The 25026-nt window shown below is 50.7% G+C and overlaps 15 protein-coding genes across 15 annotated transcripts; 6 read left to right on the forward strand and 9 right to left on the reverse strand.

The window, feature by feature from the left end:
- Positions 1-45: 45 nt before the first annotated feature.
- On the reverse strand, positions 46-646 carry ASPVEDRAFT_79655 (uncharacterized protein; the record flags this gene model as incomplete). Its single annotated transcript, XM_040816730.1, has 3 exons — positions 46-276; positions 358-537; positions 599-646. 3 exons carry the CDS (start codon positions 644-646, stop codon positions 46-48), a joined length of 459 nt encoding a protein of 152 aa, XP_040663747.1.
- A 664-nt stretch (positions 647-1310) lies between these two features.
- Positions 1311-2874, forward strand: ASPVEDRAFT_59538 (MmgE/PrpD family protein). The gene is made up of 2 exons (XM_040815487.1): positions 1311-1868; positions 1919-2874. The coding sequence occupies exons 1-2, from the start codon at positions 1410-1412 to the stop codon at positions 2831-2833; spliced, it is 1374 nt and encodes a 457-aa protein (XP_040663748.1). The 5' UTR covers positions 1311-1409; the 3' UTR covers positions 2834-2874.
- Positions 2875-3004: 130 nt separating this feature from the next.
- ASPVEDRAFT_79657 (uncharacterized protein) lies at positions 3005-3602 on the reverse strand (the record flags this gene model as incomplete). The annotated part of the gene is made up of 3 exons (XM_040816731.1): positions 3005-3175; positions 3228-3503; positions 3549-3602. The coding sequence occupies 3 exons, from the start codon at positions 3600-3602 to the stop codon at positions 3005-3007; spliced, it is 501 nt and encodes a 166-aa protein (XP_040663749.1).
- Positions 3603-3886: 284 nt separating this feature from the next.
- On the reverse strand, positions 3887-4632 carry ASPVEDRAFT_79658 (GNAT family N-acetyltransferase; the record flags this gene model as incomplete). The annotated part of the gene is made up of 2 exons (XM_040816732.1): positions 3887-4563; positions 4614-4632. The coding sequence occupies 2 exons, from the start codon at positions 4630-4632 to the stop codon at positions 3887-3889; spliced, it is 696 nt and encodes a 231-aa protein (XP_040663750.1).
- ASPVEDRAFT_440283 (GIY-YIG nuclease family protein) lies at positions 4518-6242 on the reverse strand. The gene is made up of 2 exons (XM_040812961.1): positions 4614-6242; positions 4518-4563 (listed from the first exon to the last, which is right to left on the reverse strand). Exon 1 carries the CDS (start codon positions 6002-6004, stop codon positions 4619-4621), a length of 1386 nt encoding a protein of 461 aa, XP_040663751.1. The 5' UTR covers positions 6005-6242; the 3' UTR covers positions 4518-4563; positions 4614-4618.
- A 239-nt stretch (positions 6243-6481) lies between these two features.
- On the reverse strand, positions 6482-6890 carry ASPVEDRAFT_79660 (uncharacterized protein; the record flags this gene model as incomplete). Its single annotated transcript, XM_040816733.1, has 2 exons — positions 6482-6779; positions 6841-6890. 2 exons carry the CDS (start codon positions 6888-6890, stop codon positions 6482-6484), a joined length of 348 nt encoding a protein of 115 aa, XP_040663752.1.
- Positions 6891-7039: 149 nt separating this feature from the next.
- On the reverse strand, positions 7040-8115 carry ASPVEDRAFT_880478 (uncharacterized protein). The gene has a single exon (XM_040818223.1). The coding sequence runs from the start codon at positions 8038-8040 to the stop codon at positions 7189-7191; it is 852 nt and encodes a 283-aa protein (XP_040663753.1). The 5' UTR covers positions 8041-8115; the 3' UTR covers positions 7040-7188.
- A 76-nt stretch (positions 8116-8191) lies between these two features.
- On the reverse strand, positions 8192-9159 carry ASPVEDRAFT_880480 (Zn(II)2Cys6 transcription factor domain-containing protein; the record flags this gene model as incomplete). The annotated part of the gene is made up of 2 exons (XM_040818224.1): positions 8789-9159; positions 8192-8739 (listed from the first exon to the last, which is right to left on the reverse strand). Exons 1-2 carry the CDS (start codon positions 8859-8861, stop codon positions 8192-8194), a joined length of 621 nt encoding a protein of 206 aa, XP_040663754.1. The 5' UTR covers positions 8862-9159.
- A 231-nt stretch (positions 9160-9390) lies between these two features.
- ASPVEDRAFT_147281 (uncharacterized protein) lies at positions 9391-10164 on the forward strand (the record flags this gene model as incomplete). Its single annotated transcript, XM_040808110.1, has 3 exons — positions 9391-9495; positions 9553-9885; positions 9988-10164. Exons 1-3 carry the CDS (start codon positions 9439-9441, stop codon positions 10162-10164), a joined length of 567 nt encoding a protein of 188 aa, XP_040663755.1. The 5' UTR covers positions 9391-9438.
- Positions 10165-10583: 419 nt separating this feature from the next.
- On the reverse strand, positions 10584-12480 carry och3 (glycosyltransferase family 32 protein). The gene is made up of 4 exons (XM_040808581.1): positions 11984-12480; positions 11537-11919; positions 10960-11477; positions 10584-10905 (listed from the first exon to the last, which is right to left on the reverse strand). Exons 1-4 carry the CDS (start codon positions 12150-12152, stop codon positions 10713-10715), a joined length of 1263 nt encoding a protein of 420 aa, XP_040663756.1. The 5' UTR covers positions 12153-12480; the 3' UTR covers positions 10584-10712.
- A 935-nt stretch (positions 12481-13415) lies between these two features.
- On the forward strand, positions 13416-15710 carry ASPVEDRAFT_125373 (DUF3292 domain-containing protein; the record flags this gene model as incomplete). The annotated part of the gene is made up of 5 exons (XM_040806269.1): positions 13416-13724; positions 13800-14009; positions 14065-14576; positions 14623-14850; positions 14900-15710. 5 exons carry the CDS (start codon positions 13416-13418, stop codon positions 15708-15710), a joined length of 2070 nt encoding a protein of 689 aa, XP_040663757.1.
- A 190-nt stretch (positions 15711-15900) lies between these two features.
- On the forward strand, positions 15901-16956 carry ASPVEDRAFT_147284 (BTB/POZ domain-containing protein). The gene is made up of 2 exons (XM_040808111.1): positions 15901-16206; positions 16272-16956. The coding sequence occupies exons 1-2, from the start codon at positions 16030-16032 to the stop codon at positions 16947-16949; spliced, it is 855 nt and encodes a 284-aa protein (XP_040663758.1). The 5' UTR covers positions 15901-16029; the 3' UTR covers positions 16950-16956.
- A 3402-nt stretch (positions 16957-20358) lies between these two features.
- ASPVEDRAFT_123034 (ATP synthase subunit C family protein) lies at positions 20359-20811 on the forward strand (the record flags this gene model as incomplete). Its single annotated transcript, XM_040806042.1, has 1 exon — positions 20359-20811. The coding sequence occupies one exon, from the start codon at positions 20359-20361 to the stop codon at positions 20809-20811; it is 453 nt and encodes a 150-aa protein (XP_040663759.1).
- A 1252-nt stretch (positions 20812-22063) lies between these two features.
- On the forward strand, positions 22064-22390 carry ASPVEDRAFT_79667 (uncharacterized protein; the record flags this gene model as incomplete). The annotated part of the gene is made up of 1 exon (XM_040816734.1): positions 22064-22390. The coding sequence occupies one exon, from the start codon at positions 22064-22066 to the stop codon at positions 22388-22390; it is 327 nt and encodes a 108-aa protein (XP_040663760.1).
- Positions 22391-22430: 40 nt separating this feature from the next.
- Positions 22431-24876, reverse strand: ASPVEDRAFT_79668 (uncharacterized protein; the record flags this gene model as incomplete). The annotated part of the gene is made up of 2 exons (XM_040816735.1): positions 22431-24713; positions 24766-24876. 2 exons carry the CDS (start codon positions 24874-24876, stop codon positions 22431-22433), a joined length of 2394 nt encoding a protein of 797 aa, XP_040663761.1.
- Positions 24877-25026: the final 150 nt, after the last annotated feature.

Consider the following 25026-nt stretch of genomic DNA (forward strand, 5'->3'; position numbering starts at 1 on the left):
CACGAATAACCAACCCCATATTTCATTCGAATCCAGGCTACAGGCTTAACCAGGCCCAATAGTCATCCAGTCGCCGTGGATACCATTCTCCTTGTCCTCAGTGAACTTGTGCTCCACACACTTACTCTCGGTGTGGTGAAACTGAAGAGCAACCATGCGCTTTCCAGGGTAGTAAAGCTCGCCGTTCACGCGATCCCCCCGTTTGCAGTATTTGACTAGGATGTCGACAGCATCGGCGATATCGCTGGGTTCGATCTGGCTTGCGCTTTTTCTATTCTACGAGCAGGGCTATTAGCTTGGAGCTTCCACGGGGACTGCAGGAAGGATGGAGGGTGGATAGTTAAGATAGATACATACATAATTGCACCAATTAAGAGCACTAGCTTCAACACATTTCAGGGACTCGCACTCCCCGGAATCGAGTTTGGGAGGGATCAGGAAGCTGGTTGACTGTCCCTTTGTGACCGCTTTCTTCAGCTCGTCGATGTGTTTCATGTAGGCACCGCCTTTCAAAAAACATTGCACTGTATATGGATCCTAGTGGTAAGAGTTAGTGTAGACTGACAATGATGATTGTAAAAAAACTTGCGGCAGTGACTATGGCTGCGAAGAGGGAGAGGAGGAGTGTTGTGAAGATATACTTCATTTTGCTGGATTATGCGGATTCGAGATATATTGTTGATAGTGTGCCTGTATAGGATAGATGTATCCACCAGCTGGGGCAGTGGATACCAGAGGAAGACCATGGTTGAAGCTATTATTTATAAGTTGACTGTGCGATACAGTGAAGATGTTACTGTTACTCTAGGCACGTGCTTTAATGTGCTTCATCTATGCTCATCTCAGAGCTTCACCTCAGACTTGGCTGCACATAACACCGGTACTGTGTCTCTGATAACAGGATATGATTCACACAAGACCTTCCAAGTCCTATTCCATAATCTTAGCATATCTAACACTGCTAACCATCGGACCACTCAGCAGACACTGGCACCGACCAATTCACCAGAAGCCAAACTGACACTCATTCACAATATACTCAATACCGAAGCCTGCAAAGAACGCCAGCAATAAAAGTTATGTCCAGTACGATTGCTCGCCGCAGGTCATTGAACAACTACACCAAGCCACCAGCATAAGACACCCGTGGAAACACCGAATCATGCCAGGCCACACCAAGAATTCTACATCCAACAATCACAAGCTATACTAGTAGTATGTCTGATGGACAAGCCTGCCGATCTCGGCGCATAACTCTACCCCACATTCGCCCAAGAAGCCGACTCGGTTATTCGGCTACGGCGATATATACACACCCACCACCACGCCACTATACGGAGTTCCATCCCTAGAAAGAATCCAAAGGAAGGCAGAAAAAAAGACAAGCAGGAAAAGAAAGAAAGGAAAGAATGACATCCCACCAAACACGCACCCGCACCCTGGTCGAATGGGCCCTGTCCCTGTCCTACGACACCCTCCCCGCAGACGTCATAAACCGCACCAAGGACTTCTTCGTCGACACCCTGGCCTGCGCCGTCGCAGGCCGGGACCACATCGCCGTGACCGCGATGCTGGAGTACGCGAAGACAATGGGTCCTGCGGACGGGAAGTGCGAGGTCATCGGGTTCAGCGATGTGCGGACGTCTCCGGCCTTTGCGGCGCTGGTGAATGGGGCCTCGGCGCATGTTGTTGAGCAGGATGATTTGCATAACAGTTCTGTGATGCATCCGGCGACGATCATCTATCCTACTGCGTTGGCGGTGGCGCAGGATGTTGGGGCCAGTGGGAAGGAGTTTATCACTGCTTGTGTGGTTGGGTATGAATTTGCTTGTCGGGCTGGGGAGTATCTAGGGAAGGCTCACTACGAGGTATGTCTTTCATATCATCAAGTCTAGTTGAGGTACTAATAAATTGGTAGAAATTCCATACGACAGCTACAACAGGCGTGCTTGGTGCAGCTGCAACAACGGCGTATCTGCTCCGCCTCAACGCGGACCAGTTTGTCTCTGCAATCGGTACGGCTGGGACGCAGGCTGCCGGGCTGTGGCAGTTTCTACTTGACGCGACACATAGCAAACAGGTTCACACGGGGCAGGCGTGCGCGACCGGTGTTTTCTCAGCTTATACCTCTGCATCAGGTCTCCTAGGTACAGCCGATATCCTGGAAGGGTCGAGGGGAATGGGTGCTGCGCTAGGGAATCTTGATCCGACGCCGAGTGCGATTGATGGCGATCTAGGGAAGAAGTGGTCTGTGCTTGAGTCGAGTTTCAAGTGGCATGCTTCGTGCAGACATACGCATCCTTCGGCTGATGCGCTGCTGGCGCTGCTGAAAGAGGACGGTGTTAAGTATACTGATATTGCGAGTATCACTGCGTACACGTACAAAGCGGCAATTGATGTGTTGGGTCTTAGTGGGGAAGGGAAGACGGTGCATCAGAGCAAGTTCTCGATGGGGTTTGTGTTGGCTGTCGCCGCGAAGAAGGGGTCCGCTGGCTTGATGGACTTTACGGAGGCTGATTTGGTGGATCCTGAGCTGCGGGAGTTGCAAGGGAAGGTTAACATGGTGCTGGACGATGATATAAATAAGGAGTTCCCGGCTCGATGGCTGGGGAGGGTTGTTGTCGAGACGAAAGACGGCAGAACATTAACAAGGTCAGTGGATGTCGTGAAGGGCGATCCAGGTTGGACGTTGACTAGGGAGGAGATTGAGTCAAAGGCTCTGGCGCTTGCAAAGTATGGCCACGTCCAGGACATTCCTGCGTTCAAGGATGCTGTGCAGAGGATATGGAATTTGGAGTCTCAGGACAAAATAGAGAAATACTCGTTTGCTTAAGGACTGATTTAAATACAATGCATAGTCAAATCCATCGTGGCTTATTCATTCATAAACTCATATTAGAATAAGATGCCGAGATGGCATGCCAGTGGCAAACGAGATGAACAGATGATCGGATATGCTAGACAGCATCAACAGAAATGTGTCTCTGAGACAATACAAGACACTCTAGCAGTTCTTGTCATCGCCATTGCCCCTAGGCTTTGCGATAAGAACTCTCCAGTCATCATTGTGGTACAGAGTGCCAGTACTTCCAAACACAGGCTGGCAAATGCGGTAGATCTCAGCGGCACCGTCAGCAATGTTATAGTACCCGGGTAGGTGTCTGTGAGTGTTCCTCTTCGGATGATAGGTCAGTTGTGTTCTCTTGCATGAAGAATGTAGAACCTACGTCGTTGCACCAGTAGATGCCCGAGTTCCACGAGCAGCTAACACGCTCACAGGTATGTCCGTCGAGATGGGGCTCGCCTTTGACACCGCGAAGGTATTGGATGCCGACTTCTATCTCAGGAACGTCGACGCTGCCCCAGTCGCCGCAGGTAACATGCTCGTACTCGCGAAGCATGAAGTTAGTGGAGTTGACCTGGTTGTCAGGCTGCTCGATGGGAGCGTCGAAGAAAGAGGAGGGAACTTTGACTGTGGCCGGTGGGCTGGGTTGGTTGGGTGCCTATTCAGTCAGCTAGAATGACGTTGGTATACAGATAGGACATACAGCAAAGGCAGTCAAAGCAAGGACTGCAAGCAGGAGGGTCATGAAGGAATGCATGGTGAACGTCAAGTTGAGGTGGTTAAACGAGTGATGAAGCTTTGATGAAGCTTTGATGAAGTCTTGAGAAGGAGGTGAACGAAAGTAGATGGAGGTGAATGAGAGGATGCTTGTGAGAAGAGGAACAGAAGAGAGAAGGAATTTATAGCTGTGTCTCTGGTGACAGCTCGCTTAAGCGTTCCTTCCCCATGGGGCACAACAGGCACAGCAGAGTGAATAAAGTCCATTGTTTTTTAATTAACACATGGACCTGCAGTAAACAACCAAGTAAACTAATATCACCATCACGGCCAGGCCGTCTTTGAACCCTCATGCGTCTCTCCCTCCTCTCTCAGCAGGGAATAATTATACGTATCCAACAGAACTCCGTGTTTCTCAACAGCTAGCCTCCTCCTCCCCTCGAAGACATACCCAGCCTTCTCCAGAACCCTCTTACTCCCATCATTCCCCTCAAAAACCTCCGCCTCCAGCCGAACCAAATGCGCAAAGTTGGCAAAAGCCCAGACCGGAAATAGCTTCACTGCCTCCGTTGCAATGCCCTTCCCCCAATGCGTCTCGCTAACCCAGTACCCAATTTCCATGGTGCGGTGGTGGATATCTGTTCTCGGCTTGAGCCCGATAGCGCCGATCACGGAGTTGGTTTCCGCATCGCAGATGGCGAAGTCGCGGGCAGGTGACTGGGATTTGGTGAATGCGATCCATTTTTGGGCTTCGGCGATTGTATATGGGTTGGGGAACCCGTTGGTCATGTATTTGCTGAGGCGGGGGTTGTTTGCCGCAGTGGCCAGTGTTTCCTCCTCTGTGGGGGAAGAGACGAACTGCCTGATCAGACAGCGGGACTTGGGCAGCTGTAGTATTGGCTGAGACATTCTGTAATGAAGAACGTGGTGCTCAGTTGCGGAGTGGAAGTGGTGTTGAATATAAGCTGGAGTTGAGTCATCGCCACGTTGGGTTAGCTCGTCTATTATTAGGTTAATATCACCACGAATTATCATGCAATGAATCACTCACTCAAGTCATCCAGGTCCATCTGCAACACTGACACCACCCTGTGCCTCTCCTACACTCCTCCTTTTCCCTCTTTTAGCAGATCTAGGACTCCCTTTTCCGACAGACCCAGCGCGATGTTGAAACCGAGCATAAACACAAACAACCAGAAGAACCGTGTCAGCAAATGAAAGACAGATCCTTATCACAGATTCGGGCAGCTGAGTCGGCTTGAGCCAGAATACCATCAGCCTGAGAGGTATAAGGGACAGGTATACGCTAGGGTCAGCAAGCCATCTACAGATGGACAGCAGCAGGCCGATTCCGTTGACAAAAGATACCAGGCTGGATGTCTTAACCAAACCAAATCTGCTAAACCGCTGAATGCCTTGGTGGACTCGTTTTGATGGGACATTCGCTCTGCAGGTGAAGTCCAGTTCGTCTTCTGGTGTTGGTTCTGTCCATTCCTTCCACCCAGCTCGCAGGCAGTCACGGCAAGACGGGGTATCCTCGTCTTGTACTGCGCAAGAAGGACTATCACATCTGAAGTATTTATCAATACTGCCCTGAAATACTTCCAACCGATCGGCCCAAAACCCCTTCAGCTGTCCATCGCAGTCATACGGGTCATGCTGCAGCAGCCACCGGTACCAAAAGTCCAGCGACTCAAGTCCGATCTCCTTCCGCCCCCAGAAGTACTCAATATGGTTAACAGTGCAATGGCAATCTGGAACATAATTCAGATTCTGCAGCTCAGTCTGCACCAGGCGCTCTAGACGCATGGGCATCCGGATAGGTGTTGCGGGTCTTGCTCGAGACGCCCACGTTTTGAGTTGGCACTTTTGCAGGTGCGTCACCGTTCGCTTTCTGGTGTCGGTAGATTTTCCGATCTTGAAGAAGGGGCTTTGATCTAGTCGGTCGAAGAGGATGTAGACCTGTCCGGGCTTCTCGTCGTAGGAGGCTGTCATTACATCTTTCATATCGCGGAATATTTCTTGGAGGGTACAGCGATTTGGGGTGAAGGAGGGCAATGGCTCAGTAGAGTCATCAGTCTGAGGCTCTTCTGCATTAGAAGATTCTGCTGAATCTGAAGTGTGATTGTCTGCATCATGCGATCGTGTTTCATCCAGGCCATCCCCAGCTTTAGCTGATTCTCTAAGTGACGAACCGCTGAGATTGCGAAGTATGGCGGCAAACTCCGGTGATCGATTCTTTCGCTCCAGATCTTTGATATATCGATGATTCGGTGTCTTTCGGACCTTTTTCACGCGTCTCGACTCCCTCCTTATACAAGGGGAGGGAGTCTCTGGTAAATCCTCATCCAACGAGATCGGCGGAATAGACAACCCCAGCAACGCCTCCGAAGGATGGCTTGGAAGTATCGGAGTGGCAACGAGATCACTACCCAAATCCATTATCAGTTGAAATGAATGCTCAGTGGAGCAGAAGTTGCCACACGACGGGCCGAACCTTCAAATATGGAGGCCCATGATGCCACAGCAAGGCACAAACTGCGCCGCGGGGGCTGTGTTGTATCCCTGTCTGCGTTAGGCGCCGAGGCGTTGAAAATAGAAGCCTGGCGGTATTATTTTCTGTTTCAACCACTGAGAGACGGAGCAGGGCCAGGGTTCGCTCTAGCCGCAGTAGTGCCAGCACCGGTGCACGAAATAACCTGTCTGGCTGTGGCTGGTCTATTCTAAGAGTAGGCAGCCATCATGGTGATAATAGTCTTCATACTCCACGCCTGGGATAGATACTTATATACAGGCCGATAAGACATCAAGCCAGACTTATAACTCGCCTTCAATGAACAAAAACCTCCACTTCTTTTCTATCTCTACAGAAGCCGGAATATACTGGATACTCAACCGTTAAATATAATGCTATGATCTCTACAACCTCCCCTTAACAACCTTCGCATTCCTCCCCCTCCATCCAACCAACTCCCCCGGGTCCCTCTGCGGCCATGGATGCGGTTCCTTCCCAGTCTTGACCGGCGTAGCACCAAACCGCCACTTCCAGAGCTCTTCATACTCCTTGTCCAGCTTCCCCTCCAGCATATCCGCAATGTATTTCCCAATAATTGGCATGAACTTGAAGCCGTGCCCGGAGCCTCCTGTGCCAATATAGAGGTTCTTGGTGTTTGGTAACGGACAGATGCGGAAGTTGATATCTTTGGTGTCGCCGTCCCTATTACCTTATTAGCCATTCTTTTCATGGGTTTAGGGTTTTACATGGGAGGCATACTCACCAGCATATCCGAGCCGATACCCACTCCTGATCCGCTAGCTCGGGAATCATATCGCGGACAAAACTCTGTATTTTCTCTTTAATCTATCGCGGGACACTATCTGCAGGATAATCGGCGAGGGAATGCTCTAGTGAAGAGCCGGGAACGTGTGAGTTGTAGTAGTTTATGATGAAGCGGCAGCTGCAGAGCTTGGGTCGGCCGTTTTCGTCGGGTAGGAAGAGGATTCCTAACAAAATGTTAATATTCAGTGCCATATTTTCGGACGCATTTAGGTCTTTAACTGGTTGAGAATGGGGATATTATGCTAGCCGTCACGCACCAGCTCCTACGGGACGAGAATGAATACTGTTACTCAACATTTGGGTGGACCTGCCAAATATCCTGCGCCAGAAACCGAAGGTCCTCTGCTGTAATCTCAATATCATGTTCTCCCTGAGTGGGCAGTGGCTGTCTCAAGAAAACTTTATCAAATTCTAGACGCAGGGGCGGTCCCGTCAGACGAATTGGATGGTCCCGCACCTGGGACAGAACGATTGTTTGAGCCAGTCTCTCCCCCGTCTGGGCCTGTCCTGCCCGTGTCTGTAGTTGGAAGGATTCCCATTTTTGAATGATGATCTGCTTCCTCCTCATATGGACTGATATGGACAATGCGATTTTGACATCCCCGTCCGAATCGTGCAACCACCAACGGCAGTCGCGCTCGAGCTTTGCTCTAGTTTCGCTCCAGCCACACTCTATAACCATTGATGGCCAATGATTTGAGCGACCTGAAGGAAGCCTTTTGGGCACATATGCTTGGTCGGCACATTTCTGTCTTGTAGCGGACTGATATCCTGTCTCTCCTCTCATGGAAAGGGCCCGGCGAAGCCGTCGAGGCAACGCTTCCATTATCATTAAATTGAGCCTGTTGGAGGTGGTTTCGTGAACGTCCGACGCAGGCATCTCGAGAAGCAGTAAACCGAACTGGGGCAAATACGTGTCAAAGGATTGATTGATGCGACGGCAGTCTGTGTTCTCAATCTCATGCTCAAATGTCTGCGGATCAAGGCCGGTGAAGATGATGTGTGTCTCCTTCCATGATGTCTCCCTCGTTCTTTCCACCACGTCGAGTAGGTGCTGTTTGCCCTGGTATTCGTATTCGACGGTAGTGGAAGGAAGTGCGAAGAAATCGTGGTTTCTGGTCCTGCCTTGCGCTGCCATCTTGGGTCTTTTGTCGTTGCTGTTTGGTTGAACTTTTTAAGGATTATGATTAACTTATAATCATTCACAAGCCAGGAGGTTTGAGGATTCAAGATGAAGTTAAGATGACTTCATTACTCTGATATAAAGTTTTGCGTCAAAAGTCTATATATCAAGGAATGCTGCCTGTGGTACCAGTGCCAGTCGGAGCCGATGAAAGTCTCGACATGGTTAGGAAGGTATATGGCCTAGGAGTATGGGGTAGCTTGACAGCTACTTTTGCATCTGCAGATATCTGATCGGTGCATAGCACTCCATATGTGGATTCCAGCTTACTGCTTCCATAATATAACGGGACATAGGTGTAGTTGGAGATCGAGTGCTGGGGGTGTGAAAGCCCACTTCTTGAAGTACTCTCAGGTGTTTCTGGAATACCATTCTCCTGATATCGATCACCCTCTGAAGCAGAGCATGCGCCCTTGAGCTTCGATACAAAGTACTCCGTCGTTGAATTCTCAATCAGCCGTTCAGGGTTCGCATCATGCAGACTTTGGCGCTCGGCGTTTCCCGGTATAGGGCCCCGTTCGGCTTGCAGCTGCCTGATCTGATGAACCTCATTCTGCAGTGTGTGTACATAATTCTCCGGCACCGTTACTAAACGGTCTTTGGAGGCAAAGATGCAGTCTCTGTGGGACGCTTGGCATCTGGTACAGGAGCGTTCTGGATCACAAGTTACAACTCTGCCTCTATCCAATAGGGTACAACATACCACCGCTGCACTTCACTTTCTGGGTGTGGCAATAGTGGCAGGCTTTGGCTGATCTGCCCTTGAACCGGCGCATGATCAATTTCTGGTGCTATCAGTGATTTGGAGGTCGGATATTGCGGCCAGCCGGGTCTCAGATTGTTGGAGTGAACTAGCAAATAACTAGTACTATAACGTATTCACGCATCTTTATGACTGATACTGTTTCCAGATTGATGTTGCAACGGGATAGCGGCCGTATATTTCGACCTACATCTAATTATTACAAACAAACTAGTGGAGTCAGTTGTATTCACACAACGTTATCCTTATCTGTCTCTAATCTATAAACAAAGTATATCATTGGTCCGATCTATATACAGTGAATAAACGCCAGACAGTCCAGAACTCCGAAGCTGTGATCACAAGCATCTCTGTGAATACTTCTGCACAGCCTGATATCTATGACTCTCTAACCCAACTTGCCACCCTATAGTTCATACAATCCAGGGCAGACATTCACGTACGCCGCTACCTCCGTTTTAAAACGGAAATCTAGGCCGATAACGCTATCCAGGGGTATATAAACCCCCCGCCCATCTGAAATCCGCTTTCCAACTCAACCCTCTCCATCCACTTTACTGCTCAAGGATCCGTTATCTTACTCTACAATCATGAAGTTCTTTACTCCAGCCCTCCTGCTGGCACTCCATGCCCTGGCTGTATCTGCTGTACGTACTCGTTCTATCGTCCCCATACTGTACCATACTAACTAGCCCTACCTCCAGGTCCCCGTCGTCAATCCCTCCGACATCCAAGCCCTCGATGATACTTCCCGTGACATTTCCCTCAATGATGCCGACGCAGAGATCTACGCTATACTCAAAGGCACCACCACCAACATCACTGTGGAAGACGGAGCCGAAAGCAACTCAACCCTCCAGACGCGCGGCGGCGGCAACTACCATATCCAGTGCGACCAATACTGGTCCGCCCGGCAAATGCGTATCGAGAAGGGCATCGAATATCTGGACAGCCTTGAACATAGGCCTTACCTTCAAAAATGGCGATGTTCGCGGGTTAGCTGTTCGTGGAGGTCGGCTATCCACTGGTGCAATGACGTGAGTCTGTTCCCTCCCTATCCTATTTTGCTCATTCCAGGGAGTCTGTATAGGGTATTACGAACGCTATTAGTGCGATGCTAACCTATAATTCTACTCCAGGATCCGAACCACTCGCTAGAGCTCGGCTCGTTTGCAGAGATTGGAGACGACGTCGAACGCATTATTGATGAGTGCTCCAACGTTTGGGGGGAGGTTTCCGGAACACTCTACCATGTTGATGGCTGGAGGGTTGTTGTCAAGAAGACGGGGGATGTATCAGGGGACCCGGACTGCTGAGTGATCGTATTCAACATATCATGACTCCATTATCTGTTCGATGGACTTCAACATGTCTGGTGTGCTGAGGTTATGCGGTTTGAGTTATTATGTCGATATTATGTTTGTTATTACTAGCAATAATCACTCTCGAAATGTATAATTTACTAGTTAATCTACTTCCATAATTCAAAATTGTTTTCTTAACGGCAGATATACTACATAACTTAGTCTGATATGACAGCATATTCTCGAGATGATGTCCCATACAGCAGGCTACTGCATTCTTCACGAGATCTAGAAGTAGTCTGACTTGTAAATATAACTAGGCCGGCTCTAAATTTAGTCCTTGCAACGTCATCTTGTACTGCAGATCAAAGCTTCAGAGATAAACCAAGCGCAAGCTCGAACGCAGCTGCCTGGAGATTAAAAGTAGGCAACCTTTTTTAGAACATAACATTTCTCTATACCCATACTCATACTCATACTTCTATACAAATATTAATCGTAAGTAATTAAAATCATCAAAACGCCGCCCGGGTATAACCAAGTCGTAAGACATCAAACCATCAGAAAATCCAACTATCCCCATGCGACACCTTCGACCAGTCCCTACACAGCCCAAACGCCGTCCGACAGAACTTGCCCATCTCCACCCGCAAATTCCACTTCCTCCATGATCCTTGCGCGTGGTGGTATAGCCGCGCTGCATGATGCGTAACGGGCTTAGATCCCATATCTCTAAACCGACGACTCCCTGGGCTTCTAGACATTAGCTTTGCGTTATACAACTATGCGACGTGGGCGGATACGTACCTAAACCCCGTAATCGGTAGAACAAGAACATCCTCAACAAGCTTACTGACACCCCCATCAGGCCCGTCCTGCAGACCCGTAACAGCATCCCAGCGTAGATCCCCCTCCATCTCGAGATACGTGCGCACTGCATCCGTAAACGCAATAGGGCCGGTCAAATTCACCGGGTCAACGTAGTCCAGAACCCCTGGGTGCGAATCCGGCAGTGGCTGCTGGTTATTAACATCCCTGGCGTATAGCCGGATAGTCGCGCGCAGACGGTCGATGAAGATCTGCAGGATTGGATGGTGGGGTGCGAATGCGAAGGACCACTGGGTGAGTTGGACGGGGAAGAAGTAGCCCATGCGCCAGTAGATATCGCGCTCGGGGTCATTGTCGGCTTCGATTCCGACGACGGCAGTTACGGGTTTGCTTGACTGGTATTTCTTTTGTGTTTTGTGGTCTGTCCAGGGCTGTAAGTCGATTTGGCTTATCCATTCTGTGGGTGGCCGGATGGGTGCTGTGTCCATGTCGGCGTACTGTTGAGAGTTAGATATGGATCCCTAGGGATATCAGGAAGGGTTTGAGGGATACGTACGACGCCGCCAATCCATTTGCAGACCAGGATGCGAAAGACGTCTGAGCGTTCGACATTGCTGGGTAGAGAGTAGAATTCGGCCTCGAAGTCTGGCTCGAAGTATCTCATGAACTGGGCGACGCCGACATCGTCCCAGAATAAATATGGGATATCCTTCTCTTCTACAACCTGCATCCACTTTTCTGCGCTTTCACGGTATGTCTGCGGCCATGCATCGATGTTTTTGTCCTTCCATGTCTGGTGGATTATTCGCGGTATATTTGAATTGGGGATGTGGCCCTGAGGGTCAGAGCTGGTCTTGTTCCGAACGAGTTCTGCAGCAGCTAAGATGGAATCAATTGGGCTCGTAATTCCTTTTGACCATTCTTTCGGCAGACGCAAAGCTATAATAACGACACGAACATGGGTCAGTTGGTGATACTCCTGGATGTCAACAAGACAACCTACCTCCGCCTTGCACTCGACTCCCTCGAATGTATTTTGTGAGCAACGGATATTGATCTTGTGAATTTATCACGGCCGTTCCATGAGTGTGCCGTAATGAATTCCAACACACGAGTGTCGCCAAAACAATGGCAAATATGGCCAGTCGTCTGCAGTGTCTTGGGAGTAGCATCCTGCTCAGCAGCTCCCACAAGAATGAAACAGGCTAAGCATCCCCGGGGAGGCGGTCTCTTCAAGTACTTCGTATTAGCGCCATCATCCTAGCTGGTGCTGGGCCATACGAGCTGTTCTGGCACTGCCTCGTCCATGGCGGCACCAATAACTGCATCCAGCATAAGCTTTCGGGCCACCCACTCCTCGAGGCTCTGGTAGACCAGTGTCCTCCGGGTTTCTGAAATCTTTCATTTTTTTTTTTTTTAATTGGTTTGGCCAATTGTACCGGCGATCCCTGCTGCTTGCTGCTTGTGCTCTGCCTCGGCAGTGAGGCTGGCAGGGGCAGGGGCACAGGCAGCACAGTAGCTTTTTTTAAACATTGAAACGCTGTTAAATAATTTGGCATCGCTTTCCCACCAAATACGAGCTAACTGTGGAGTCACAGCCAATATTGCAGTCAGCACCTACTTACGCACTGGCCAATGGACGCTGAACACCAAGCAATTTGGGAGGCAGCTGCAAAACCAACCACGACAGCCCCTTTTATCACGCTCTCTCCTGTATTCTCCCCAGTTCTTTGCTGGCACTTCCGTCAGAATGCCCCTAAAGACGGTTTAAAACGCGCCGGCGCATCCTTCGCCATCTCAGCCTCGCCGTGCGCAACAAATAACCTGCCAGTGCAATTACGGCAGCAGCAAATTATGGGTAAGCATGCATACGTAATTGCTTATAATATCGGAATTAGAAACTCAACGGGCATTTGGCCCAAACTGCGCCTTGCTGGCTCTTGCTGTTCGACTGGGGCCAAATGCAGAGCCTCGATGATCGTCTTCTCCACAGGGCTATTCGCTTCGCCAGATCCAACAAAAAGGCTTTGAGATTTTTGCTTATGCTACGTGAGCTTCTATACTCTTCCAATTGTAAGAAAGCAGATCCAAGATAACTTTGGCGTGACGGCAAACTTGTCTTCCAGCTTAGGGCTATACCTTGCCTATTGTTTCCTAGTGTAGTATTAATCTATTTACTATATGATAGCAGACTCCATCGGTCGCAACTTACAGTGACCATTACCTTGTTTGTGAACACAGGATCAACTCACCATTCGTAGCCTGTATACTTCCCAATTGGGCAGCATAAATCACGTTGCTCTTAGCTTGTGCAGCATAACATTAGTAATCCGTATAAATACCACACCGATGACGTCTACAGTATACACCCAGCATCCATGATGTAAAGTGTTTCTTAAGGTGGCCAGACTTGTTCCTGTTATACATCCATCACCATGTCAGACGTCCCCGACTCACTCCTCCAAGACCGGCCCGGCCACCAAAAGATAGACGATGCCTTCCAGGGGAAGACGACGGAGCAAAAAGAGGCCAAACCGGCGGAAAGCAGCGCCAGCGGACCTACTGATAGCCATACCCTCTCTCAGATAAACCCAGGCGAAGAGGCCAAGGGTCTCGCTCAAAAGGCTGGCGAGGATAATCAGCTCTCTGATCTTGGCTGGGGGAGGTCGGATGTCATTGAGGAGCGGATTGTGCAGGCGTTGTCGAATGAGGATTTGTTTTTGTTGATTCGACGGTTTAATAAGGTGATTCATTGCCCTGAATATCACTTTGATGGTTTGATGTGAGAGATGTGAGACGTAGTTACTGATCATGCGTAGCAAATCTACAATGTCAAATCCACCCCTGATGCCCCGTTGCAGAGACTCGATCTGAATCGCGCCGAGGATGATCACTTCTCTCCGGATAAGCTCCGTGCGACGCTGGAGCGGTTCTACACGACTATCGTTATTGGTTTGGCGGCCTTTATTAAACATATTGCTAGGTTGCGCTCGTGGAAAGAGCCGGTTCGGACGACGGCTTTCTGCTCGGTATCACCCATCTCCTAGATATATGGCTAACCAGGCAGCTAATCAAGGCGGACAGGTCTACTTTACAGCGTGTCTCTGGGACATCTTACTTCCTACAATGTTCATCACGCTAATAGTCCTGGTCATCTTCCCTCAATCACGAAAGCTGCTATTCCCACCTGCGCCCATTGCATTGGTCGATACAGAAACAGGCGGCGTCCAAAAGCCCAAGGCTGGGGTTCTAGGCTCCCACGACAGCGTAACAGGCGCACCAGAGAAATTCAAGGGCGAGGCAGCAGAGCAGGAAGCCAGCAACCTAATGGCCAGCGTCGCGACTGTAGCCGTGGGGAGTGCCGCAGGTAAACACGACCAGGGGACGCCCCAGGATGCGCCGATGGAGGACCAAGTTCCGGACGCTATGGATATTGTCTCCAAAACTGCGGATGCGCAGGCCGCAGCGAAGGGCGAGGATCCCTCTGATGACCATGATAAGACACGAGAGCCCATGCGGCAGACCGTGCTTAATGGCGCGGACCAGGCGATGCGGGTCATGGCTGATGTGATTGATACCTGGGAGCGGTTTGGGAAGTATGTTATCGTCCGTTGTCTTTGATATTGTTGCTGATATTGGCAGTTCACTGTCACCCACGCCTCCGTTTTCGATGATGACGCCTCGTCTGCGACTCGTTAGCGTGTTGGTATCTGGACTCCTAGCGGCCATTCTAACATCCAGCTATGTGTTCGTCAAGATGACCACCTTGCTCACTGGGTTTGGTTTCTTCGGAGACCCCATTATCCAACGTGGTATCCAGTATCTGGACCGCGAATATCCGCACTGGAAGGAGTTGTCTGAACTGCAGAAGTATGTCTCTACCACAAGAACATGGACAATATCTGATATTCGACTCCAGTTCTCTCTTCAAGGGTGTCCCGACAAACGCCCAACTCACCCTCACTCTACTCCGTATCGGAGAGACAAACGCTGCACCATTACCACCACCCCCTTCAGACCCTCTCAGTAAAGCGCCTTCAAAGCCAGCCTCCATCGACCACGAACAACTCGCTATCGGGGCAACCCCAGAGGAAATCGACCAAGCTGCAGCCCCAGAGCCAACGCACCAAAAGGCCGAAGAACAACACCGAACCGAAACAGGCAAGCATTCCCACAAAAAGAAGCCATTTTCCGCAAAAGTCCTCAACTTCTTCCGCGGTACCACCGCCGCCGGCATCGAAAGCAAGCTGGCCGTCTCCCACGCCCGAGCAGAAGTGCCGGTTCTCGGGACATCGCACGCCAAAAACCAAAAGGGCGTTTTACAGAAGAAGGGTCTTGAAATTCTCCCCTCCGGCCCTGTTGAGTTTGACGCGCGGTATCACGGACATCGCGGGATGGCGATTATCGATTCCTCGCATGAGCCGCCGGTGCTTTACTTTACGACGGACGAGACTGCGCAGCTTGGTGACTACAGGATGGAGAGTCGCAAGAAGGGGAGTATCTATTTCGATATGCCGGTTACTGATATCAAGGAGATGCGGAAGATTGGGGGGATGGGGTGGAAGGGGAAGCTGGTTACCGGGTGGGCTGTTGGGGGGAAGGAGGTTGTCGATGGCATCGTTGTCACTGGCAAGCAGGACCAGACGTTCCGGCTTACGGCTATGGGGAAACGGGATGAGCTGTTTAATCGGCTGGTTGCAATTGATGGACAGGTTTGGCAAAGCTTTTGATTTGTTGTGGACGAGTGCTAAGGCTATCCAGGTTTGGAGATAGGTGGTTGCTGGTATTCGGGGGGTATCCTTTCTGCATAGCGGGTTTTTTTGACTGAGTCATATGTATAAATAGTGAACAACCAATAAAGCTAACACTTTCTGCTTTGTTTTGAGGCAGTGAGGGGGTTTCTTCTTCTCCACGGTCCATCTCTTCGGGTAACACAATACCCAAACCATCATCTCGCTTTCCTTTTATCTCCAAACCAGCTTTGTCTTCATCAGTCCCTCTCCGCTGTCTTTGGTCTCTTTACAAGTCTGATACCAATACCCAGGCATCATGTCACAAGCAACCTCCCCGAAATCACTTATCCAGACCACAATGAAGGACCTGTTCCTCCACAGCCAATTTTCCGATATGACCGTTACTTGCCAGGGATTCACCTTCAAAGTGCACCGGTCGATTCTGTGCACTCAGTCTGACTTTTTCAAAGCCGCAATGAATGGGAACTTCAAGGTCAGTCTCCGTATAACATTAAACATAACCCACATGCAGTCCTAGAACTGACAGCTTGCGTCTAGGAGGGCAAGGGTCTCACAGTCGATCTGCCGAAAGACGACCTCGAAACGATTGAACGCGTTCTATCGTTCCTGTATTTCAATTATTACAGCGAGGACAGCCATATCATGGATTTGAGTCCCCATTTGAAAACTCGCAAGGCTACCACTTCGGCTTCTCGATCCAAAAAGAAAGGCGGGGACGAGAATATTACAGCATACAATCACGTCCGGGTCTACGTGGCCGCCGATAAATTCGGGATTCTGTCTCTGAAAAAGTTTGCTGCAGAACGCTTTGGCGAGTGGTGCGAACACAACTGGGAATCCAAGGATTTTCATGCTGTACTCGAGCTTTCCATGGCTATGATTCCGCCACACGATACTAGCTTCCACAAAGCTATCTCCAGTGTTATCTCCGAGAACATAGTGGAACTGGTAAGAAATGGGGCTATCTCACAGTTTGTGGAATCGCAGGGGAAGATTGGCTGGGGTATTATTTCGGACCTGATTCACCGATGCCAAGTATGGGAACCTAGCTGGGACAGGGCTGTAGTCAACCTTATGAACAACGCCTTGGAGAGATCTAAATGCCATCAATGCGGCGATTCTCAGGGTGAGCTGCGCGTCGATTTGCAACCGGGCGATATTCGGATGCAAAGGTACCGTTGTGGCTACTGCGGCACGGTTTATCGTAACGTCTGAACTTTATGGCTATCACCCTCTCTCGGGTGAAGTAAACATCTTCCTAGGAAAGATTTTTCTTAGTGGATGACAGAAGGGTGTATTTATGAGCCATTATTGCACAATAACATCACCTAGAGTACCTAGTATGCCCCTTCGTAGCGGTCAAGCAAATGCATCTCCACCGTAATAGACACATATAGTGGCCTCTTCCCTTCTTCAATGCACGTTCAAATGCATTCAAGAACCTGTTCCAATAATCCTTCGTTAAAGAATGCAATTCTGTATCGATCTTTGCCTGAGACCGGCGAGTTGATTTGTAACGATTGTTCGCCCACTGTTCTATCAGAAGAAACTTGTCAGTTGCTATTAATACTATGTGATCGAGTCCATAGCCACCATATCACCTATATTCACAACATAAGCATCGTGGACATATTTAACCGGACAGTGTTTGTCTTCGCGTTCGTAATATACCTCCAGTCCCCCAACTAATTGTGGTTAATCCCACTTCTTAAGCTAAGTGGCGAGCTTACCTTGATACTGAAGTAGAAGAGTCAAGACACCAAAGTTAGTAAGGCCCACTATCCCTCTCGTTTTGGCGACCATATCCTTCGTGGTAGGCAGATTCTGATGCGCTCTACACATCGTTCTAACTCAGATCGTTAGCATTCAGGTTAATAGTGGGATTCATCAACTCACAATCTCTACTTCTGGGCAGGGGGCAGTATCAAATGCGGGAAGCTGCATTAAGCCGGCAATTATGCGACACTAAATTAAGAGGACTTCTCGCATTGGCCCAAGACAGTGGTAATGATCGTATATGGATATTGTATGCAAGGAGTTCTCCGATTGTTATGATAACAGCTCTCTAACTCTCTCGACTATTAAATCCAACCTATGCTCACTTTGGCCCCAAATCAACTCAGTACTGAAGAAAGATATTATAAGTTTAGCCTAGTTTAAATGGCAGGTCATAGCTCAATTTATTCGATCAAGTACTCATTCACAAAAATATTGTCTGTTAGTTTGTATATTACACTTCCATGGTTCGCTACCAAAATATATATCGTCGGGACATGTTTAACTTGAGGACGAACTGGGATGATGCCGGCATAAAATCTCTATGAATACAGAAGTTTAAGCTTATTTAAACTACACCATTTATTAACCACAAGACATATTTGCAAAGATCATAGGCTGAATGGTGAATATTGAGCCTAAACAGTATAAAGCGCATGATCAAACAATGCAAACACATCACATGACTCGCATCGCCAGTCTCGTTTCACTTAACATCCACGGTCCAATTTACGTTTCAGAATGCGAATCTCAACGGCCAAGGCAAAGAAGCTTGAAGTGTCAAGACTCGGCTTGAGAATCAATAAATTACGAGCGTATCAACTACGAGGTGAAAACACCCGGACCGTACGGAGTATTTCACGAAAACCTCCGGGTCCTCGCCGAACAATTACCACGGCAGAAAGCGTAAAGGCCACGTCCCTGGCTCCCATCGTCCGCCCGCGGAATAATGGACGGAGAGCACAGCAATAACCGAGGCCCAGCGGTATCCGCGCCAAACTTACCAAACCTGGCAGCACACCGTAGGACACCAGTGCTGTACCGACAAAATCGATCCGCTACTGCAAGCTGCGACAGGGGGAAACTGAACGATAAAACAGGCCATTATTGCAGGGTTCAGAGACTTTTCGAACGCCGGCGGACAGCGAACAAGGCTGGGAGAGATGACTCGGGAAAAGCCGCCGGAACCAGGAGCGCAGGAGCAGCATCCTGGCAGCCTGGCAGTGGCATCCTGTGCTGGACGTTTACGGAGTAAACACATGCTTTGTTTTAGTGCCCCTTATTCGGCCTCGTTACCTAATCCGCTGGAGATCACGCGGAAGTTACCGTCAGAAGCTGTCAAGCTCAGGCTGCTGGTCAGCTTGCTGTGTCAATTGTATGCATCACAAATAGTGCTTCAGAAAGCGAGCTGGGAGAAACCTAAACAAAGAATGGGAAGCCGCAGGACGCAAACAAAAGGGGGCAAAGGTAAATAATACGGCTGCAGACGGCGGCGTAACAAACCGATCGAGATGCAGGTGAGGGAAATTAGGCAAAATAGCCAAGCAAGATGACGAACTCGGGATCGAGGCGAGATTTCGTCCATCGACTCGGCTTCTTCGAGCACCAGGTTTTCAGCAGCCGTCTGGAGGATCCAGACAAGCTATATAACCTGGCACTTCGCCCCTCGAAAGGATGGTGGTGATTTCTGCCCTTGACTCCTGAGCGACAGCATTGTGCTGTTTGTTGCTTGGGTGGGTTCCGGCCCAGAACGGCAAATCCCAATCCGAGTTCGGTGAGATGCCAATACGGTAATTTACGGGGCCCGGACGAGTCAGCAGCTGCTGCCGCGTCTTCCCCGGCGCATGATCGCTCAGACTTGGTCACTCCCCCCATCACTTGAAACTGACAGGATTTCCTTCCAGCCGAACCCTCGGTCAAGCGTGTTTGCCAGCCTGTTTTGGGGGAATTGGGGATCCAGTTTGTCTGACCAAGTCCGGCGCTGGTGGAGCCGCATTCCCGATTCGGGCCGGATTGGTCGCTGATTTGCGTCCGAGAAGCCGCCGCCCATTTAAATTGTAAGGGTCTGAGCTGGTGATTGGCTGGAATTAGTGGGCCAGTACCACTTTATCGGACCCATTTAGCGTGGACCCACTGAAGAATTTTTTTACATCATCTCTTTTTGCACAGCTGGCTGGCGGCATTGGGTGGACGAAACTGCAATTGGCAATTGACAACTGGGCAACTTGAGCTCAGAATCAGATAGTAGTTGCTGCCAACTGTAGAGGATTATTTGTTGTTAGCAGTCATGGTCACGGAAAGACGGAAGAGTGGGCTTGCTCGCCGTGGAATGCCTCCGTGGCTGGAGCAACCAGTGGATTCCACTGCGTCGCGGACCTGCTGCTTCAGCAATTCATGGTCACGATAGACGCCTCGACAGCTCACCACCGCTCCACGGGTGGGCGCATTATTGGCTGCACCAAAACTCAGGCTGCTTGGCCCCATCCCGAAGGAACCCGACCTCCCCAGGGTGGAATGCCAGGGAGGCCAGATAGGGATAGAATACAGGGAATCGTCGATACACCGTTTCTTCCCCCTTCTCCATCGTACGGGAGGTTCGGCGTAGGGTTGTTCCCTGCCTCCCAACATAGCTAGCGCACCAAAGGCGCGGCGGGTTTGGGAAAAAAGGGCGAAAATTAAGCGGGAAACGTATTTAGCTGCTAGGGCCATTTTCCTCCCCATTTTTCTTCCCTCCTGGAAGACTTCCTCTCTCTCTCCTCTTCTCTTCCTCTTCTTCTCTTCCATCCTCAGTCCATCTCCAATTCCATTCTCTCTCTCTTCTCCTCCATCTCAACTCCCATTCCTCACAATGGCCGCCTCTCGTGTCTTTGCCCAGCGCCTGGCCACCTCCATGGCCGCGACCTCCAAGGTTGCCCGCCCTGCCGCTCGTCTCCAGGCCGTCCCCAAGCGCACCCTCACCACCCAGCGCCAGGCCATCCCCTTCCAGACCGTCAAGCGCCAGCAGCCCTCCATGATCCAGGCCACCGCTCGCCAGGGCTTCGCTGCCCGCCGCCAGTACTCCTCTGAGATCGCCGACGCCATGGTCCAGGTCTCCCAGAACATTGGTATGGGCTCTGCTGCCATCGGTCTCGGTGGTGCCGGTATTGGTATCGGTGTTGTTTTCGGTTCTCTCCTCCTGGCCGTCTCCCGCAACCCTGCTCTCCGTGGCCAGCTCTTCTCCTACGCCATTCTTGGTTTCGCCTTCGTCGAAGCCATTGGTCTGTTCGACCTCATGGTTGCCATGATGTGCAAGTACGTTTAAATTACGACAATCCACACCACGGACAATTTGAGGGTGTGAGAGCCTTCGAATAAAATCACATCACCACGACAAGAGAGAAAATTGGAATGCCTGTCTTTATAACCCCGGCAATTGGATAAATACACTGAGTTTCACGTTTCCGCTTTCGAGCTGTGTACGATTGGGAATGAGATTGGTTCTTTCTATTTTTCTCGATATTGGGACTTTTTCTATTCGGTTGGCTATTGCATAGCCGGTAGGAGGTAATTGTGGTGGTCTTTTTATTATCATGTACTACACTATCATCTTTTTCCATTTTTTCCCTTTGTTTCCGGCCCGTCATCAAGCAATACACTGTACATATAGACCATAAAATGACCACTTAACGAGTGCCTCTACTCAGCTGAATTTGTCAATTGTAGTCCATTATCGAGTTGTAGCTTAAAAAACAAACAGTGCTTCCCCGTATTCCGGGCTTTCTCAGCTCCAGCTGGCAGTAGCTACGGAGACTTGCGGATGCGTGGCCTCAACTCCGGCCGTGGAAGCCGCAGTGTAGACGTCAGCTTTGTCGCCTCCCATGACCATCCCCAACCCAATTGCAACTCAATTCCAACTCAATTCTGGGCAGACCACCAAACGATAACCTTAGCCGTAGCTCACTTCTAACCAAATAACCAAATTCATCACATTTTTTTCACTGCTATATAGCTACTCAGGCTCTCAGCCCGACCCGGCAGAAAAATTTGGCAGCCCGGAGCTGCGGCAAGCTCTCCTGCGCTAGGGACGCGCCAAGCAAAATTTAATGCACCCGTTTCGTCGTTGCTCTGCCCTTTCTTTCCGATCCCGGTGACGATCGTGTATTTAATATGTGTCGCTGTTATTATTGCCGTTACTGCTGCGACGTTGGATGGCTGCTGCTCTGGTTCGAAGTCGGTCTGGGTTGCAGCCTTATTCGACGCCCCTGAGCTCAGTGTGATGTGATGACTCGAGTCAAAGGCTCTGTGGCTGTAACAGTTTGCAGCGTGTATTTAATGGCTGCCGAATTGTCTGGGATGGACGGTCATATGGCCGAGTTAATTCCAGCAACGGAGTAAAGCCGATTTACCGTTCAGCATACACTGTATCGAGAGTCAGTCAGGAATGCGTGGAAACAAGAAGCACGCTCGGGGTGACTCGGGGAATTTGTTCACCCGCCCGGGTCTGTCCGCTACACGTGATATACATTGCAAAAAACTATATAGAAATTTATATCTACCGTAAACATATATCAACAATGCCTGTGACAGTGACAAAAATGCCGTCTGCAGAAAAAACACCTCTCTATGAGCCTGAGGAAGTCCCGCGGATAAAAAACGCGAAACGACTCACCAAGACGCGCACAAAGCAGCTCGTCAAGGCTGCCGCGCGGGACGTTGATGATCCCCCTCCGAAACCGGGGTTAGGAGAGTGCTGCGGGAGTTCATGTGATCCGTGTGTTAATGATCTTTGGAGAGAGGAGCTGGCTTGTTGGAGGGAGAGATGGGGGATTGATGCGGAGGGTAATGGTGATGCGAAGGAAGGGAAAGAAGGGAAGAAAATGCTAGGAAGTTTTGACTGGTAGATAAGGTTGATTGAATCTATCTAATACGGACTATATAAGGTTATGCCGCGATGACATCGCTCCCAGTTGGCACCTTGGCCTCATACTCCAGCACGAGCCGGATCTCCTCCCGGGGCTCAAGACGCAGCGTCCACTTGACCTGGCCGTTCTTCTGCAGAGTTGCAGTTCCGTGCCCCTTCTTTTTCTCCATCTCAATCTTCACCTCGTCACCCTCTTTTTCAAGCTCAAACGGCTGCAGAATATTCACCCTCAGCTTCTCATCATCCGTCACAGGAACCTGATCGAACACGATAAGATCCACGCCCGTGGTCTTCGTATTCTTCACCCAGCAGGAGCGGCGGAACTTAGCCCCATCTTCTTTATTGAAGAACAGTGCACCTGTTAGCGGCTTCACGACCGGCTTTGCATACTTCACCTGAATCCCCGGGTCAATGCCGAGGGAGATGTTGAAAAAGACATTCGGCCCACACATCTCGAGACTCGCATTGCCAACGAACGCCCCGTCAACAGAGATCCCAACCTGCCCGGGACGTAGCGTGAGAGAGGAGGTATTCTTAATTCGGGCGCGCAGGAACGCAGCCTCCCGGGCCTTGGGGACGACCACGTACGTGAGCGTGACGGACTTGAGGTCGAGGTCTGCGAGGACGTGGCGCCGGGAAACGAACGAGGGGGCTAATGTGCGCCGGCTGGGGAGCTCGTACGAGGTTGTCATGCCGTAGTCTTGCTTGAGGGAGTCTTGGTGCTCGAGGGCACCGGATGTAAGGGATTGGGTATCTGAGTCGTCCTCCTCGAGCTCCACTGCTGCGCTGGCTGCGGTGTCGAAGGGGTTGTTCTGGGACGATTGACCGGCGTTGTTGGCTGCAGACGCTGACTGTCCGAATAAGGACTTAGCTGGGGCCGGAGGAGCAGAAGCAGCAGCAGCAGGAGCAGCAGGAAGAGGAGGAGGAGGTGGTGCCGCGGGCACGTTATTTGAATTCGACACGTTATTTGAATTCGACCCGAAGCCGTTCGAATTCTGAGGCTGTTGCGGTGCTGCCCCGAAGAGCCCCGTTGTTGGTTGTGCAACCCCCTTTGGTTGCGGTGCTGCCCCAAAGAGGCCTCCCCCGGTTGACTGTGGTTGTTGAGGTTGTCCTCCAAAGAGCCCCCCCGTTGACGCCTTTGGCTGTGCAAAAGGGCTGGCGGACGTTGCTGGTGGAATAGAAGGCGGCAGTTGTGAATAGTTAACAGGCTTTCGGGATACTGTCTCGGGATGCACAGGAACAGGCCGGGGGGCATTGAGAATCCGATCCCAAGAAGGGCCATTGGACGTGGCATTGGAAGTACCGTCCAGCAGTTTGATATTCCACGCATCCAACGAGGGGATGCGCGCCCCGATGCCGCTGAACGAAGCCTGCGACGTAGACAGTGTGACGCGAGTATCGCGCCAGGTCTCGGTCGACGAGTTGATGAATTCCGCACGATATGTCAACCGCGCAGACGACGAGGGCGAATTGATGCGCAACTCGTACCGCGAAGACCAGCTCGCCTTGGGCACGATGTAGCTCAAGCGCAGGACGACATCAATGGCCGATGAAGCTTCCTGCACTTCACCCGATCTCTCCACCACCGAGCTTCTTCGACTCGACCCCGGAGTGAATAGCGCATTCTGCCCATCCAGCGAGACAATGACCTGCCCGACCGAGCCGGGCCAGAAGTAGCTCTTCTCACGGCGCTTCCGTGCGCGCTCGCTCTTCTTCTGCTCGCGAGCCCTAGCTCGCTTCTCGTTGCGCAGCCGGATCGCCTTAGACGCTGCGCGCTGGTCCTGCAGATATCGCGCCTTGCGCCGCTCGAACCTCCTTTGCACCTTCGCCAGCTCCCTCTCACAGACTTTGACCTCTGCAACAGCAGCTTGGTTGCGCTCAGCCTGCGCGTCGCGACGGGTGCTATATAGATCCAAGAACTCCTCAAACTGCTTAACATCCTTTTTCTCGTCATTCCGTAGCCCCTTTGCGTATTCATCCATGATATTTAGAATCCCGCGCGCGGCGTTGATATCGCTCGAGGCGCGCGCTTTGCGCTCTTCCAGTTTCTCGATCTCTTTGCGGATGGCCTGCAGCTCGGGATCGTCGAGCCCGTCCTCGTCCTCGGAGATATCCTCGTCTTCATCGCTGGTTTGTTCCTCATTATCTGACTCGAGCGGGTAGACGTCGTTAAAGTCTAGCCTCTGTGGGACGACGCTCGTCTGGATGTCGGTGATTGTCGCGGCGCCGGAGCCTTCGATGCGGATGGAGTCGCGGTCGACGTTCGGGTCGAGGCCCAGGATGGTGATTTCGTTTTGACCAGGCTGATTATCAGATTAGAATAAGTTTTTAATAAATAAATAACTTGGGCGTTACCTGGATGGTGGTGGGGATCTCGCGCACGACGGTGGCTTGTTTGGGCGCGAGAGTCACCTCTTTGGCGGACAGTTCGGAGATGAACACCTCTGATGTCGCGATGTCAGTCATATTGATTACTATCCTCACTCGCGAGGCGTGTAACAGAAGAAAGGAAAGAAAACAGCCAGACGATGCGGGGAGCTGGACATAAATAGGCAGAGCCGCAGTGCACTGCAGCCTGGCCCTCGTATTCTGCGCCAATGAGGTTACAGCCCCATA

The sequence above is a fragment of the Aspergillus versicolor genome (genome assembly GCF_001890125.1).
Source record: "Aspergillus versicolor CBS 583.65 unplaced genomic scaffold ASPVEscaffold_2, whole genome shotgun sequence".
Lineage (NCBI taxonomy): Eukaryota > Fungi > Ascomycota > Eurotiomycetes > Eurotiales > Aspergillaceae > Aspergillus > Aspergillus versicolor.